The sequence below is a fragment of the Rhyacophila brunnea genome, unplaced genomic scaffold (assembly GCF_057557595.1).
Source record: "Rhyacophila brunnea isolate RB1 unplaced genomic scaffold, BYU_Rbru_1.0 scaffold_1, whole genome shotgun sequence".
Classification (NCBI taxonomy): domain Eukaryota; kingdom Metazoa; phylum Arthropoda; class Insecta; order Trichoptera; family Rhyacophilidae; genus Rhyacophila; species Rhyacophila brunnea.
The window spans coordinates 14,674,513-14,691,661 of NW_028232751.1; the positions used below are offsets into that span (position 1 = coordinate 14,674,513).

At 33.6% G+C, this 17,149-nt stretch overlaps 1 protein-coding gene across 2 annotated transcripts in view; it reads right to left on the reverse strand.

Annotated features, from left to right (window-relative positions):
• whd (carnitine O-palmitoyltransferase whd) overlaps nt 1-17,149 on the reverse strand; it is a 101,567-nt gene that overhangs the window by 17,380 nt on the left and 67,038 nt on the right. For both annotated transcript variants that reach the window (XM_085941524.1, XM_085941520.1), the window contains exons 3-10: nt 16,556-16,692; nt 14,602-14,878; nt 13,035-13,156; nt 12,659-12,860; nt 5,257-5,456; nt 4,149-4,327; nt 3,521-3,654; nt 825-850 (exon numbers count right to left, since the gene is read on the reverse strand). In XM_085941524.1, coding sequence (XP_085797650.1) covers nt 825-850; nt 3,521-3,654; nt 4,149-4,327; nt 5,257-5,456; nt 12,659-12,860; nt 13,035-13,156; nt 14,602-14,878; nt 16,556-16,692 — 1,277 coding nt within the window. The remainder of the gene's footprint in view (nt 1-824; nt 851-3,520; nt 3,655-4,148; nt 4,328-5,256; nt 5,457-12,658; nt 12,861-13,034; nt 13,157-14,601; nt 14,879-16,555; nt 16,693-17,149) is intronic.

Here is a 17,149-nt window from a genome sequence, read left to right on the forward strand (position 1 = left end):
ATGATATGTGTAAAAGGTTTTAAAATAAAATATCATTGAATTATTATTATTGTATATTTACAAGTTATGTTAATTTTGGTGATAGCCATTTTTGTTTATAAACAAACATCAACTTATGATTTTTCAAATATACTAACTTCGCTTTGAAACATTTTTTTTGCGTGTACCTACAGATGAGATTAATAAAATAGAAATGCGAAAACCAGTCACCAAGGCTTTAAATACAGTTTTGGTTTACGACTAAAAATCCTCTGGAATGTGATCAAAAATCATAAAATTGATTGCGCATTGTGTTTACGGGGCATACTTCAATGCACATAATAGATACCAACGTAAATATTGAAAATAAAATATTCTTTAACTCTTTAATACGTAAAGTTTATTCCATTTTCTCACTAAGCGACTCAATTGTACCTTCTTACAACAACAAAAGGTAACGCACTTTATTGGGCTTTGCATGTTCAGTACACGTGTGACTTTTGGCTGAATAAAACAGCCACCTACTATTAAATATTCGCTCTTTGCTATGGGTACCTAGAATGATGTAAATTTTATACACAAATATCCACCTTCCTACTGCCGGCAGATAATAAATGTACGATTTGGCATTACACCCAGTATGGGCAGCATTAAGATACACCGCTTATAATATGCAGCCGGCCATCCACAGAACCTCTGCTGTCTTGCCAGCGGATAAATAAGTGTTTTCAATACGCAGATGAACTTAGACTCTTGGCTATGAGAGGGTTAACACAATTAAACAGATGCATTAAGCTTTGCAGCAAACAATGACTATTTAGTATAGAATAAAAAATAATTCTTACCAAGTGTGTTCTGCATTAAAACCGACCTGAAAAATAGAAATATGGTAATTAACACCAAGGAGAATTATAGTAGATGGTATGTAATACAGTCATTCCCATACATTATCAAATAACATTTGGTTTCAAAATCTTATGACCACAAATTATGCAAAAAGCTACTCGCCATAAAAAACAAGCAGTTTGCATCTTCCAAAACTAAAATGTTTTCTAATAACGTCAAAAATACACATACACTCACCGCGAGTGCAGAACTACAAGGTTTTAAGTGTTTATTTTATGCGAAACAAAAGTAACAAAGTAGCAGCTTAGAATAGGTACTACTTCACTGTTAAGTTTGTTTTGTCAAAAATACACTTAGAACGTTGTAGTATTAGTTCCAAGAAAATTCACATAAATCAATATCACATCAATTGATGCAAGTAATTTGTACAAAATTGGAATACATAGGCATAGAATATTAATAACAAGAAAACACAATAAAAATCAAGTTGATATAAAAAATTAGCATTTTCAGTCCATGCTTTGGATCAAACACACATTGATAAACTACTTGTAAATTTTGTCAGATGTGGAATTCGAACCCACACTCACCGCTTCAGAGACAGGTACTCAGGTAGTGCAGAATTATTTAGTTGTGACACATCGGATTACAGTTCAGTATTGGGTGTAAGTAAACGAGACGCGGATGGGGAAAACAGAGTACACCCTTTCTATAAATTATTTGATACGTCTGAAGGAGATAGCTCGCTAGGTGGAACCGTATCCTTCGATATATAACATTAAAAAAGGATGTATTTTTGTGTTACTTATCCCACATACACTTTCGGTTCACCCGTCCAAATCGAAAATTTGTCGAAATGGCAGAAATATTCATATAATTGTTACCAAATATTTAATATAAGTATAATACAATCAGAAAACGCAAGCGCAGCTGTTATGTTGTTATCTTCTCTAACAACTCACATTCTTCTTCAAAGCATTAAAGTAAAACTGCATAAAAGACCCCCTTAACCCTTTCAAAGCGTTAAAGCATCAATAAATCGTAATAAATGTCAGTCAAGCATACACAAATAGACTTGTAAAAAATTAGTGTCAAGTTCAAAAATGATTATGACCGAACGCTTAACCTAGTGCCGCCATGACACATGCTAATCGTCGCTGGAAAAGTGCGCCGATGACAGAGGATAACACTTCAGTATTCAGTTTATCCAAACCACTTTACAATTTCGACAAATATTTAATTTACACACCACTTTTAAATATTATTAGTTTGTTTTGGTAATTAATCATGACACTAAACACTAAACAGAATACGTAAAATCAACACCAATGTTCTATGTAATAATATTTTTTTAGCACTTCAAAATTTCAATAATTATTAAGCTTTTCATGATATGTATTGTCTAAAACACGGGTATACACATAACAGCATATTGCACTTGGAACAGATATATCTTGAATACTTCCTAAACTTATGCATTCGTGATTTCGGCGATGGTTCTTGTCTTTTAATGTCCTTTGTATAATAGATAGTTATATGTTTCGATTACGATTCTGTTCATTATAATATTTGAATTCAAAAAATGTTCAAAAAAATCTATTTCTTTAGAGCTATCTGATAAATTTGTGTGCGGGCTGACTCCAGAAAAGAAATCATCAAATTCATGAACAACCGGTATGAAAGGCCCAGCAGTCCACGAAGACAGATCGTCAACATAACTATTTTCATTTGAATTATAGAGGCCGCGGCCTGTTGAATGTTTATTCACTTAATTCAATTCACTTATCGTATCTTTTCTTTATAAATGACTGATAACTAGGGTAATTAAACAATTTTTATCCATTTTACCTGATAGTATAACCAGAAAATACTATTTAAAAATGTTAATCAACGATAAACAAAGAAAAATATTAAATCGTGGACTCATATATTTAAATTACACCTTGCTCAAATTGTTTTCCGAAACTATTAACTCGCGGATAATATACTAGCAATTCCTTTTGTAAATTCACTTTGATCAATGTAACTTTCGAATATTCTATTTAACAGTTATCGCACCAAATAGTTTTTCAATCACTAAAAACAATATAACATATTATATCGCGAACTCGTATGGTTACAAATGCGTCAGTAAAATGTCTTCGGCGCACATGCACTGAGTAGCGATCCGGCCAATATACGCGGCAAATTTGAAGTGACCCGATGAGTGATATTTTTTTTATTCGAGACACGCTCCCGAAAAATAGTTATTTATATTAGATAGAACAAAAGTTTAGGCTATACATCGACAGACGTCAGGAGAAGAATGATTTCTGAATAAATAAAATCAATATTCGAATTTTTTGCGCCTGGCCGAAAGCAGTACTAGGCAAACGAAAATCGAAATGACTTTAGTCAGCTAACGCGCGGGTCATCCGCGCGTATAGGCTGACTAAAGTCAGTTGCCGCGTAAGAAGGATCAAACTGAAGGATGAGTGTATTTACATACATAAATAACTGTAATAAGAAGTATATTGTAACAGCCACATTCATTTCTTTTTGAAAATAATAAATGCATTTAAAAGCATCGCTAGCTAGTAATTATGAGCAGAGAAATGTCTTTTGCCATGCTCTACACATACTACTCATTTGGAGTGTTTATATGAAGTAGTTTACGTGCATCGATTATCTTTATTAGACATTGAAAAATACTTACTCTTCCATTGGATCCAAAGCAAAGTGTGAATGATTTATCGAACCATCTGTCATAACCCTTGCCATGGAGCAAAGTTCGCCCGTATTTGTCTAATTTTGACGGATCACTTTCATCAAACTCATAGGGGATATCATCTGAAACAATACAACAAAAAATACCATGACGGCTTTTTTCTCATAATTTTTACATGTCATATTTATAGCAATCAATCGCAATCGCATTACAAGGCATTAATTCAATCACAGATATAAGTATTTGTAGGTAAAGGTTTGCGCAACATATGGGATTGTATAAACATAACGTAACAAAATTTTAAAAAAATCAATAGCAGATAGGTACAGCTTGCTGCAAAATCGATCACTACGTAACGCAGACATACGCAACAATGTTGACATTATATTTTATAGCATTAAAAAAATATAGTATTAAAAAAAAATTACAAACACTTTTTTGTACTATTTCTACAATTAGTATTTACTAGTCCGGTAGCATCTTTACGGCATCATTGATTGGTCAAGTCAATCCTTTCTCAATATAACATTTATTAAGTTTTAAAAAAAAAATGACACAGACTAGGTATTTCAAATTCCATGTTAATCTTTCTTAGGACTTGAATGTTTTAGCTCACCAAGAGTGACTGTAAAAGCAGCAGTTTCAATCAAATGCAGTGATGTCCTGTTGTGACCTTTGTTAAACAAAGTTTGGCGGATGTGTGCCCAATGCGACCTCTCTCCTGCTGTTAGACACGCAACCCTCTCTTCATTTTCAAGCGGCTCCGAATTATCCTCTAAGATTGATTCCATTTGACTAGAAAACAAATGAATTACTTCAAACATACAAGCAAAACAACAAACAGCGTCGAACACATTTATATTATGTACATAAATATGGCGATATATAAATTGGTTTTCAATAATTTTATATTTTGCAGATGAGTTTTTTGAAACAGCCTACTTCAGTTATTTGTTATTTATATAGACTAGTGTATGCACCTTTTTTGTATATGCACCAAGTTATTTCAAGATAAAAAAAATATGTCCTAGTTACCATAGATTAAATTAGATTCATGGGGAAATATCCGCGATGGCCAAGGGGTTGGTTACACGTAAGGTATATACCTAATGTCAAAAGTCCCATGTTCGCATTCAGGATCTCGCAAATTGATATGTTGTTTTTCAATGTGTGTTTGGACCCAGAGTATGGACCTAATAGGTTGAACAAGTGGGTAACAACCATTTCTCGTAAAAAAAAATTTAATACAACTTGCACTCTGTGGAGGCCCATAATATGATCTTAGGATTGAACATGATAAAAAAAAAGATTAAAGTGAACATGTTTGGCTCCAGAACCCAGGGTGGGCTACTATCCTCAAGATGTAGATTCTAAGCTCGACGTTCCTCCGCTGTCAAGCACCAATGCATTTAACAATCAGCACCGACACCATCAACAACACCCTGAATGTATTTTTTCATCCTTTCGGGCCAAAGTCAGTCATCTAATCTAGATATGACCTGAGATATTCTCATTCAGGTAAAATTAATACAATTTTGGTTACTATATCATACTATGTCGACCTGAGTTGCACTATGATTATCCATAGGATTATTCCTCTGAAAACAATCTTTTTTACTGTCCAGCTTTGAACTTTATATAAAAGAACCGATTGGTTGAGTGTCAGAAAATCTAAATACATGCTTAATTTTTAATTATTAATATTATATACATGAATTATTTACAGTTGAATTTCAGCTGGCTTTAGTAATCTCCCTCTGCCGTATATAATAACTTTGAAGTAACGCCCTTTGTGATAGACTACAATGTGGTTGCTGTCCTGGTAATGCACAATTTTATCGGACTCAACTCCTGGAACTCTCACAGTGTTAAAGATCCTTTCATATTGCCAGGAACAAAGTGGCACCATTCCCTGAACCATTATCTGTAAATCAGTTTTGACATATTTTACAAATCACATAATAATTATATCATAATATAAAATATAATTTATAAGTAAGCTTTTAATATAATATTATGTTTGAACTTCAAGGCAGTGAATGATAAAGTACATACACAATAACTACTGTTGTAAAAAAATGTATGGGAAGTAAAAATAGTGCCAAATAAAATAGCATTGGTTTTGTTTTGACTCATTCTTAAATGTACAATTTGATGTAAACACGACTTGGGATGGTTTGATGATGGAAATGTGAAGTTTTATAAATAATGAATAATTATTATGTATGTGTTACGCCGAATGTGCGAAATTGAATATTACATGAAATGGGCAAAATTTTGCCTAAATCATGAAAAATGCAAGCCCGTTGTCTTATTCATGAATTAGACAAAATATCTGGAGAGTGCGTGAAATCGGCAGTAATTTTTCTGCCTACTTCATGTCTTGGACAAATTAGATACTAGCGCTACGGTGGTATTTTTTGCAACTAAACTAAATGTGTGAAATGCTCGTCGATTGGTCAAAATATACGTATATTGTCTATGGTCGAAATAGGTGGTCGCGCTCCGGTGGTATTTTTTGCAACTAACCAAATTTGTGTCAAATGTCATTGATTATAATATAAAAATATACCAATCAATAACTAAAATGACGTTCATGTCCATTTACTATGCGCAAAAAAACTAGAACTATAATATGATAACGGATGAATTTTATTTAAAGGTATTTTCGCGATTTGATTCGTGCTTGGGTATCGTACATGCAATGGTCGATTGTATTGTTGACACTTGTTAGCTAACCTCAAAATGGACATTCAGTTGAATAATTCAGAATTTCAAAACCTAATCTAACCTAACCTAACCTAACCTAACCTAACCTAACCTAAGCCAACCTAACCTAATAATATTATATTATGTCCAATTATAACTAATAAAATCATCCGTATTATATTTACTTTTTCTGCTGTCATGTTGACAGTTTAAGAATTCCATGCCCTGGCGACTTCATGTACTCGGCAGAAAATTTACCTTATTCATGAATAAGGCAACAGGCTTGACTATTACATGAATTAGCCAAAATTTAGCCCATTTCATGTAATAGTCAATTTCGCACATTCGGTGTAACATATGCATGTTCTATCACAATATTTTTATACAAAATTCATGACGTGCTTTTATACTAAGCTACATGTAGTGATAAACATATACTTTATAACAAATAAATATGGTAATAAATAAAAAGCGCGGTATTTGTGAATAAATTTTATAGTACTGGTGAAGTCAACAGTGAGCTTAACAATGATATCATCGAACGATATGCAGCTATTGTAAATACCCTAGGTTCCGGTACAATCTGTTGCATTCATGGCTCAACCGATTTCATCCACTCCTAAGAGCAGACATCGTCATATTTCACCATTAACCGTGATAAAGTTAAAATCCTGCATTGTTCAAAAAAAAAATAACATTTAAAATTTGTTGTTACATAAATGATATAAAAATTTCATACCCATGGGTACCTATTTGGTAAATGAATATTTAAATGCTACTTATGGTTACATGTAAATTGTACATATTACATTTCACCATAGCACCACCGTGAGCTTTCTTATCGGAAAGAGATGACCTTATACTATACCGTCATCTGTATAGCACCGAGATGAAAAAATTACGCGTTGTTCGTGGAGCATTGCAGATAATAATGTTCCAATTTAAACCTAACCTAACCTAACAAATAATCCAGGATATCGGCTATTATCAAAATTTGTTTGCCGCTGGCTTCCTGTAAAGTTTACACCGTAAAGTAAACCAGTGTAAATCGACAAGAACCGTGTTTTATTTAGACATGAATTTTATCTTAGTAAAGAGGTTGAACGATCTTTAATATACGACCATATATTTCTGATACAACATTTCATAGTGAACTGCATATGAACAAATTTTCAGGACACGGCTACTTATACCACCTGTTGTCAAAGAATGGTAAATATTATAGATATTTTTAAATACGAGAACGGGTAAACTGTAAAGCGTCAATCAGTATTATTATTTTATTATCAACATTATGTTTTTCTCGTGATATTAAAGAATAAAAATGTTGAACAATTCAGAAAAAAATGGGAGAGGGCTAGATAACGCAGAGTTAAATATCGATCTATGGTCAGCTCAAGCAAACGGTGTGAAAATTTCAATAACTTTGACCTTTTTGGACTTTGGGTGAGTTATTTTCCATTGTCATTCAAATGCACTGGATAAACTGAATTGTACCTAAACTAACAAATAATATGCACGTCAATTAACATGTTAATTTATATTAAATTTAACAACACGTGAACACTGCAAAATTATATAAAAGAAAATTAACACCGCAATAGACATTGCACTTTTATACTCATAAATAATTAAATATTATTAACATTTTGCATAATCACAATAGTAAACATTACTTACTATTTTCTCATAAAAATCTAAAACCCAGAACAATTTTCAGTAAAGAGAGTTTCATCTAACATGTAAGCATTCAGTGGCGCACCCAGGGGGGGGGGGGGGGGGGCAAGGGGCCCTGGCACCCCCCAAAAATGAAAATTATCAGAATGATTTTAAACATTGAAATTGAAAGCCAATAAACTATACCTTTGGGCTTAGACAAATAAAAACACGGCAACAAAATGAATTGTAATAATTCTCCAGCACCCTTTTTAGAAAAATTTCTTAGATTTTAATTTCTAACACAAAAATTTCGAAACACTAATGTCAGGTTTTTTTAGAAACCCAATCCTTAATGGAACTGTCAAAAAATTCTCGGTGTCCACCCGAATTCCGGAGTGGTGTAGGTCATGGCTGGGGAGGGCTGACAGGGCTCTAGCCTAGGGGCCCGGCGTGTCGGGTTGACCAGATAAGTGAGATAAACACACATCATAAATTAGCTTTAATAGTAAAATAAATATACTTCATGCCCATGAATATTTTCAATTACTTATATAATTGTGCAATATATTTTTTGATTATTATGTGTCGATACTCGACAGCTCCATTATTAAAGTAGATGTATTAAAAATCGCCAATAAATCACTGTATAAGTACCCTTAACCCGGCCGGCGCCGATGTCACATACCTTGTACAAATCGGCCAAATTCGCAATGCGCATGTGTATAAATCGATGCCACCGCGTCCATATTTATCATACGGGACTGATTTTTTCACGTAAATTTGGCCTGATTTGTCCTTCTCCTGCCACCTATGACATATTTTAAAAGCATTGGTTCTAAATATAAAATAATCACCAAAGTTTCGAACCAATTCGTACGGCCAAGTTTTGCCGGTCGACAGAAATCAGTTTGAACTGCGCGCCGCGGCTGCGCAGTATACGACAGACTTTCAACCGAGCGGGCCATTGCGCGGGATTGTATTTATCGCATACAAAATGAATATTTACCGCAATCGTTGATAAATACTTTTTTTGCTGTCTGGTGTACTTATCACATTAAAACTGGCATGATTAACTATTGAACGTATGATTTTATTTTACCGCGATTTTTAAAATACTTTTTGTACTGTCTACCGTGTCCCATTTTAGTGAATGTGAAAATTAATACTGATATCAATAACTATTGTGTGTGAGTTTAATGGTTTCTGTGATTTGGCGTTCCCTAATACTGTAGTTAAACATTTTAAAAACATTTCATAGTTTTATAGTGCGTAAATATGGAGGAAGAAAATGTGCGTACTAATGAGGAATTGGACTCAGATTATGATATGTCGGAAGAGGAATTGGAACAGCATGAGACTGATCATGACGTCGACGATACGGACTCTGACGAGCCAATTGAATTTTTGCGGTCGTGGAGAACTGGCCCGTATATTCCAATAGTTCACAAATTCAATGATTGTCGATCTGGCGTGACATCGAACGACTTGAACGAATCCTCTCCCGAATGTCTTTTCTTTGAACATTTTTTGAATAAAAATATAATGTCGGAAATAGTGAACCAAACGAATACATTTTTTAACCATTCGTACAGTGCGGGAGACCTTGGACCGAAATCGCGATCACACAATTGGACAGACACGTCAGTGCCGGAGTTGTATACATTTTTTGCCGTATCAATGCTGATGACTCGAAATAAGCACACGTCGATAGAGGAACATTGGAGTACCGATCCTTACCTGCATGCAGACATTTTTGGGAAAATAATGGCTAGAAATCGATACCAACTTATTTTACAAATGCTTCATTTTTCTGATCCTAGTGTGACCGCCTCAAATGATAGACTAGCTAAAATTAGATTACTGTTAGAACACACAAGAACAATTTTTAGGGAAACGATGATACCGTATCAGAATCTTTGCATAGATGAGAGCATAATCGTGTTTAAGGGTAGATTAATTTTTAAACAATTCATTCCTTCCAAAAGACATCGATTTGGAATAAAAATGTTTGTGATGTGTGACGTAATGACAGGATATATTATTGACTTTATAATTTATTGTGGGGAAGGGACTGACATACAAGACAATGAAAATCTCGGTATTTCCGGTGCGGTAGTGACAACGCTAATGAAAGACTACATCGGGAAAGGTCACACCTTATGGTGTGATAACTGGTATTCGAGTCCGGCGCTTTTTAAATACCTTCACTCTCACAAAACGAATGCTTGCGGTACAGTGAGAAAAAATCGTAAAGATATGCCAGAGTTCAGCAAACTGAAAAAGGGAGATACCGAGTCTAAGTACAATGGCTCTGAAATGGCACGATAGGAGGGATGTTCACATGCTATCCACCCTCCACGATGCATCATTTGGACCAACGGGAAAAGTGAACTATAGAACTGGCGAAAACATCGAAAAACCAAAATGTGTTATAGATTATAACAAAAATATGGGTACGGTAGATAAGTCCGACATGATGCTTAGCAACTTGTCGTGTATGAGAAAGTCGATCAAGTGGTATAAAAAGGTCGCATTCCACATGATCGACTTATATTTATTAAATGCTTTTTATTTATATAAATTTATTAAATGTGACAAAAAAACATTGGGCGATTTTCAACTCTGTGTAATAAAACAATTAGTGAACAAATATTGTGTGAGAATTTCAAATGCACCCCTGCCCAAGCCGACAGCGTCAACTAGCGATAATCCCGTACGATTATTGCCCAAAAGTGCAACGGGACATTTGCCAGAATACATTTTACCGACACAAAATACCGATAAGCCTAGAAGGAGATGTTTCGTATGCGGGAATTCTAAAAAAAATCCGAAAAAAACAAAACTCTCTCGCTATATGTGCCCAACGTGTGATGTTGCGTTATGTCTGTCACCTTGCTTTAAAATATATCACACGTCAAAAGAATTTTAAAATAGGTTTATTATTGTATTTGTTTTTTTTTTAATATGTGAGTTCGTGTTAATTTATCAATAATATTCAATAAGTTAAGTGTTTGTGTAGTTTAAATATATTAAAAGGGTCCCCTTTATATTTGTTTACGACTCAACCCGAAGACATTAATATGTGATTTATCGATATGCACTTGAAAATTAGTAACACTTCAATTCGTGGGAACGTAATGCACAAGTGTCGAAATAGTACACACCGCGCAGAGCTCTAACTATTGGCTACAAAATGGCGTCTTACGGTGAGTTCTTTCAAATTTGGATAGCATTCGTTTGTTCGAGTGTTTCTGATATTATAACTGATTTATTACGGTTTTTTAGTGTGTCGAAATTATTTTAATGGTTTTGGGTTCTCGACTGGAGCTGTGACATATTTTTTATTGCTTTTTTTAGTATAGAACAAAGACGATAATGAAATTCATGCGTAGTTATGGTGCGTCATACGATTTTTGAGGCAGGTGCCGGGTTAATTTGAACTAAAACACAATTTTGAAAACGTTAATGTAGTGTTTCACACTGCCTTTATTATTAGCGGTAGGTAGAGGCCCCCCCAAATATCCTAGCCTGAGGGCCCGTTTCAGTATGTGGGGACACCGAGTGCAATAGACAAAAGACCGATAAACGAGAAATTAGGCAGTGAAGAAGAAAAAGAGCCTATAGGACTAAAAGTTCATTCTCCTCCTTGGGCCCCCCCCCAATATTAAATCCTGGATGCGCCACTGTAAGCATTAACACACAAAACTCAGTTATTTACACAAAATTTACACTATAATTAATAGTACCTATTTATCGTTGCCTTATGTAGTTTTTTTTTATTAGGCTTGCATTGGTAGTGAACTAACCAAACAACTTTTAAAATACCTACCAAATTGTATGGTAAGTGAAGAGATTTAAGTGAATCAACCAATATTATTACTTATGGAAGTAATTCTGTAATGTTATGTATTTCGTGTCCGGAAATTTTTACATATCGTCGTTGAAACTAGAAAATTGTGTAACTCCGTTTTAATCGAAAATTGACTTTGAATGCCATCTAGTGGCCGTTGATAATATCTATCCGTCTTGCAAATTTTGTAATTCCAGAAAAATTGTATCATTGTTAAATCATGGATGATTTCACTCCAAAACCATACATTTGTATAGGAAACCATAATGTTTTTTGTCTCTCCTGTAAAGTAGTGTTTTTGGAGTTACACAATTTTCTAGTTTCAACGACGATATGCAATTGGCCATATCACAGTTCACTGTAAACTTTTTTTTGGAAACCGATGGCTGTGTAGCATTAGAACAAATTCATGTCTAAATAAAATACTTAAAAATATGTAATAAAAACCACAGGAATACAAGAGAGAGACAAGAAAATTGGTAAGTAGATTTGAATTACAATCGTATCGTATATAATTAAATAACAATTTGAAAGACCCCAAAATAGGTTAGAAAGTGGTACCAATCAATATAAAATTAATGTTCTTATATAATAGGAACATTACTGTCTGCAATGCACCATGACCAGTGCGTCATTTTTTGACCTCGATCCTATACGGCCATCTCTTTCCGGAACGATAGCTCACAATGAACTGTGATACTCGAAATTGAATATGTACAATTTACATGTAACCTATGTATTTGCTTATACTATCTCTGAAATTTACTTATGTGGTTATAGGTCAGTTCAATGCCCAGGCGATGGTATAATAGTTCCATCTGCAATTATGAATAAGTAACATCAATTCAATGACAATTTTTATATTCCGAATTAGTGGTTTGTGGATTACTAAAGAATGAAATACTGACCGGTTCGAGTTCCTGTCTTTCAATCTGTCTTCTAAATACTAGGCACAGGTAAATTATATTAGCAGCACGGGCTGCTTGCACTGTAGTTGTCTGCATCAAAAGAGCATCGATTCCATAAAAGTTGGAGTTGACCATCAGTGGAGACCGACCTCGCAGGTAAACATATTCCTCCCACCAATCGGACACATAGTTACTCGACCACCTGTAGTAACAAATAGGTTATATGAATAAATACCCAATTTTAAGGATGCGCATAGTAATTTTGATCGTCATCGTCTCAAAGGTAAAAATCATCAAGTGCAACAATTTATAATCGTACTAAATCAGTTTTACCTCTGATGCAACAAATTATTGTCAGTGAATAAGGGTGCATTACCATGATTTTAGCACTAAATATCTCTGGAGCTTGACTGCGATGCCTTTTTGAAATTCATCAGCCAATTTTTCCATTCGTTTGTAATTTTCTTCATCTAATAACGGATGGACACTCCTCAGATACTGAAAATGGAAAAGAATAAATTGAGCATATTATATAAAAAACTAAGATTCCATATACCGTCACTGTACAGGCCAAGTAGCGTAACCCTCAGATATCAAATTGTTCAGGAAGTGAAAAAAACTGTGGGCATTGGATTTACTTATTATTTTATATAATATTTATTTATTATTTTAAATAATATATTATTTCATTACAAATTGAGTGGCTTACTCTGTACATACCCGTGGCTTACATTTAGAGAGGGTTACATCATTTGGCTGGAATATTTTTTGCCAAGTTACAAATGGCTTAAAAAATAGTTCTGAATTATTTTGATATGAAATATTTTTTTGGGATTTATGATACTTGGTCAGTTTGTGTAAGAGTATGCAATAAGTCCATTACCATCAAAATGTCACTTTGGTGAAAAGTGAGGCTCACGGCAATTGGCCTCAGTATATATAAACATATATATAGATGACAGGCTTTACAATGATAAAAGTGTACTATACTTCTTGATTCTTCTCACAATGATCATAAGGTATTTATAATAAAACATTTGGATTCCAGAGGTAAAGTGTTGTAAATGAAGATGCAACTTTTTCAGTTGCGGCAGTAAATGAATTCAATGTCACTGATCGTACATTATTCATTTATTTGATGATGGATATTCTAACATAGGTATGATAAGGTATTAATATCATTTTAAATGACAAAATTTCATATTTGAATGTGAGTAAAAGAGTTATGCTTTTTACTTTATTTTCACACAGTTTTCCTCTCAGGTCAGATGTTTTCCTGATTGCAAGCAGTAATATAGGTAACAAAAATTTACAATAATTACATTAAATCAAACACACCTGATACTAAATTCGAAACTTGGACCCATGACATTGTAAGTCAACACGGTAACCGCTCAGCCATCGTAGGCGTAGGTATATCCATCACTTATATGGGGTATTTCATAATAATTAATGTAGGTATATAAATTGAAGTATAATTCAATCAGTGTTCACTGTTGTCAAGTGACCTTATATAATGAGCTCTATCAAGTAAGAGTATGTACCAATTTTTTTTCTAGGTGCCAAATAATGTAAATAATTGAGGCAGTGTGAAAATTATAACTAGTGGGGATCAATTTAAATGTGCTATCATAGCTGTGTTAATAATTTTTGGTTTTATTATTATACACCCTTATTTAGAGGCCATCCATTGACTGAAACCGTATGCGGTTTAGATCCGTGTGCCATACTAAACTTATGATTTTTGTTCATGAAAATATATTTTCACTAAATTTGTAAGTGTACGTGTATAAACGGATACGATCAGATGCTTATAATATACTTTGTGGAAATATATTTCCATGTCCAGAAAAAAAAAGCTTAGCATAGCACACGGTTCGAAACCGCATACGGTTTCAGTCCATGGATGGCCTATTAATATGTAGGCAAATGGATTGACATACCCTCGTCATGGTGTCATCAACGCTTGGTAAAGGAAGCCTTGGGAGTGATCCTTGAAAGCTGTAGAGTTTTGGAGGATTCCACCCGGAGAGAACTTTGACAATACCCAACCACAGCTTTGTGGGTAGGGAAATCTTCGTTCCTGGCCCTCTCGATTCGTACATCCAGCCCTTGTAGATGAAAAGCAGCTTCAGGGTATAGCGTATTGCAAAGATCACAGCTAGCCACAGCGCAAGGGCTGATAAGGCACACGCCACTAGTTGCCATATTATAGATGGACTGAAATAGAAAATAAATCAAGCATAGGACAATTATCATTAATTTCATATCATCCACCGTCAAACATGGCAAATAATAATGTCCAATGTGTCATATTTCACTATGCAGGCTATTTGTTTTAATTCTGATTTCCTCTCGAAAAAAAAACTGTTACACGAATCCTACACTCAATCAACCAATTATGAATTCTCAGGAATGAAATATTCCTGAGTTCTCGATTCTCGAGAATCAAAAAAACTTGAGGAATCGCAAGCTCTAGTCACTAGGTACTCAATTTCTGTAATATTCTTTAAAAGTTCTTCTCCAGGAATTTACGAGCAGCTCTTTCAAGCGTCAACCCAGATATAAAAAGATTTATAATTTATATTACAAACCATTTTTTTCAGGCAAAATACGCTAAATATATTAATAATTAAGAGTTTGGAAACGGGTAATTTTATGATTTGTATAGTGTGCTGTGATGCAAAAATGTTTGGGAAGTGCTGTAATAATCTTGGGTTGTATATAAAGTGAAATACCTAAGAAAGCAATGGAATTATTTAGCTGTCACCACATCACGCATTGGTGGCAAAAAGCGATACTAATAGACCATTTAACATTAACCTTGTCTCATAAACGAATAACTTAATTATGAGCATTTATTAACCACAATAATAATATGCAATTAGTGCCTTCAATAATACAAATTGATTCAATTAACCATATTTAAATAAATTAGCGCAAGCAAAGGAGCAACATCTAAAAAAATTCGATGATGAAAGTCCTTACTTTGACTGTTACTTTAAAATGTATGAAAAACATCAACACTGTCCAGTGGTATAATAATAAGAATAATTCATAATTTATTCCTACCTGACTGTAAGTAAGTAAGAGTATCGCATGCTCACTTAATGTTTTCAGTCACCAATAATATGGTTTTGAAATTATGCCACGTACACTTATTTATTTAAAACACAAAATTTTAGATTGCTCGCTGATATTTCGTCGATTTTGTATGTAGTATGGATCAATAACAACAACTGCGCATCTATTCTATACACAAGACTGCCATCGGCAGCTATTGAGGTTAATTTTTCATAATATGTTTGTATTGAATTATTATAATTGTTACAATAAGTTAGCTGTCTAAACAGTCAAAACTGTCTATCTCGCTCTAAAATTTAGCACATCCGAGAGAGGTGCTGTTAAAACATAGCACTTATTGTAATAATTACAACAATCTTATTGTAAATTTTACAATAATAATACTTTGATACAAAACTACACTCGATAGGTGTCGATAGCGGCAGATAGCAGTCTTATGTATAGAATAGATGCGCATATATGTTTTAATATTTACTGTCCAAGTGGGTACAATGTTTTTCAGTTACAAATCAATCGCTTACTTCCACCACTCTACGCTAATGCCACATACTAAGGAGTAAAATCCAAAATGTCTGATTGAATGTTTTGATTATTTTTGTAATGTAAATAATTATAATTTAAGTGAAATTCTTACTAATCTATTTTAAAGTGAGTTTTTATCGAAATAATTTTAATAACCATAAATGTTAAATTTAAGTTTTTAACATTATGAAAAATATTATTTAAGTTTAAATTAATTTGTTATGAAAATATTTTACAAACATGTTGTATTTAGTGAATTTAATTATTTTTAAAAATGTAAATAAAAATCACCTTGGTAAGTAATGATTAAGCTTGTTGACTAATCCAAAAGGTGTCCAAAATCCAGCAAAGTGTGCAGCAGCAAGTAAACCACACACTATCCATAGGGACTCCAAATGTGCTGGATATACTCCATTGTGGACACTATTCTGTAATTAAAAAACAAAAAACAAAAAAGATTAGAAAATGGATACAATGAGTTTTAAAGGTTATATACTGAGCATATTGAGGGAAAAGAAACGAGAACTCGTAAGTGACAAATTAACAACTTTAGAGAGGGAAAAACTATATTGAACATACATAATTTCGAAAACCACTTCTGAGAAAATATATTACAACCAATAGAAAAAATCTTTTTGAAAAAAGTAAGACACCCCACCCTGGCAGGGAATCGAACCCTGCATCTCCTGGGTTTACGCCCCGTCCATGCATTACCTCTATGCTACAAGGTGACATACTAATTGCGACAAATTTTAACTATTGGCTTTTTAATACCCACTCATCAGCACTCTTCCAAATCAAACTACTTTGGCAATCGGTTTTTGTTTATTTTATTTTATTCTATTCATCTAGATAACTAATGAAAATAATATGTACCATAAATCA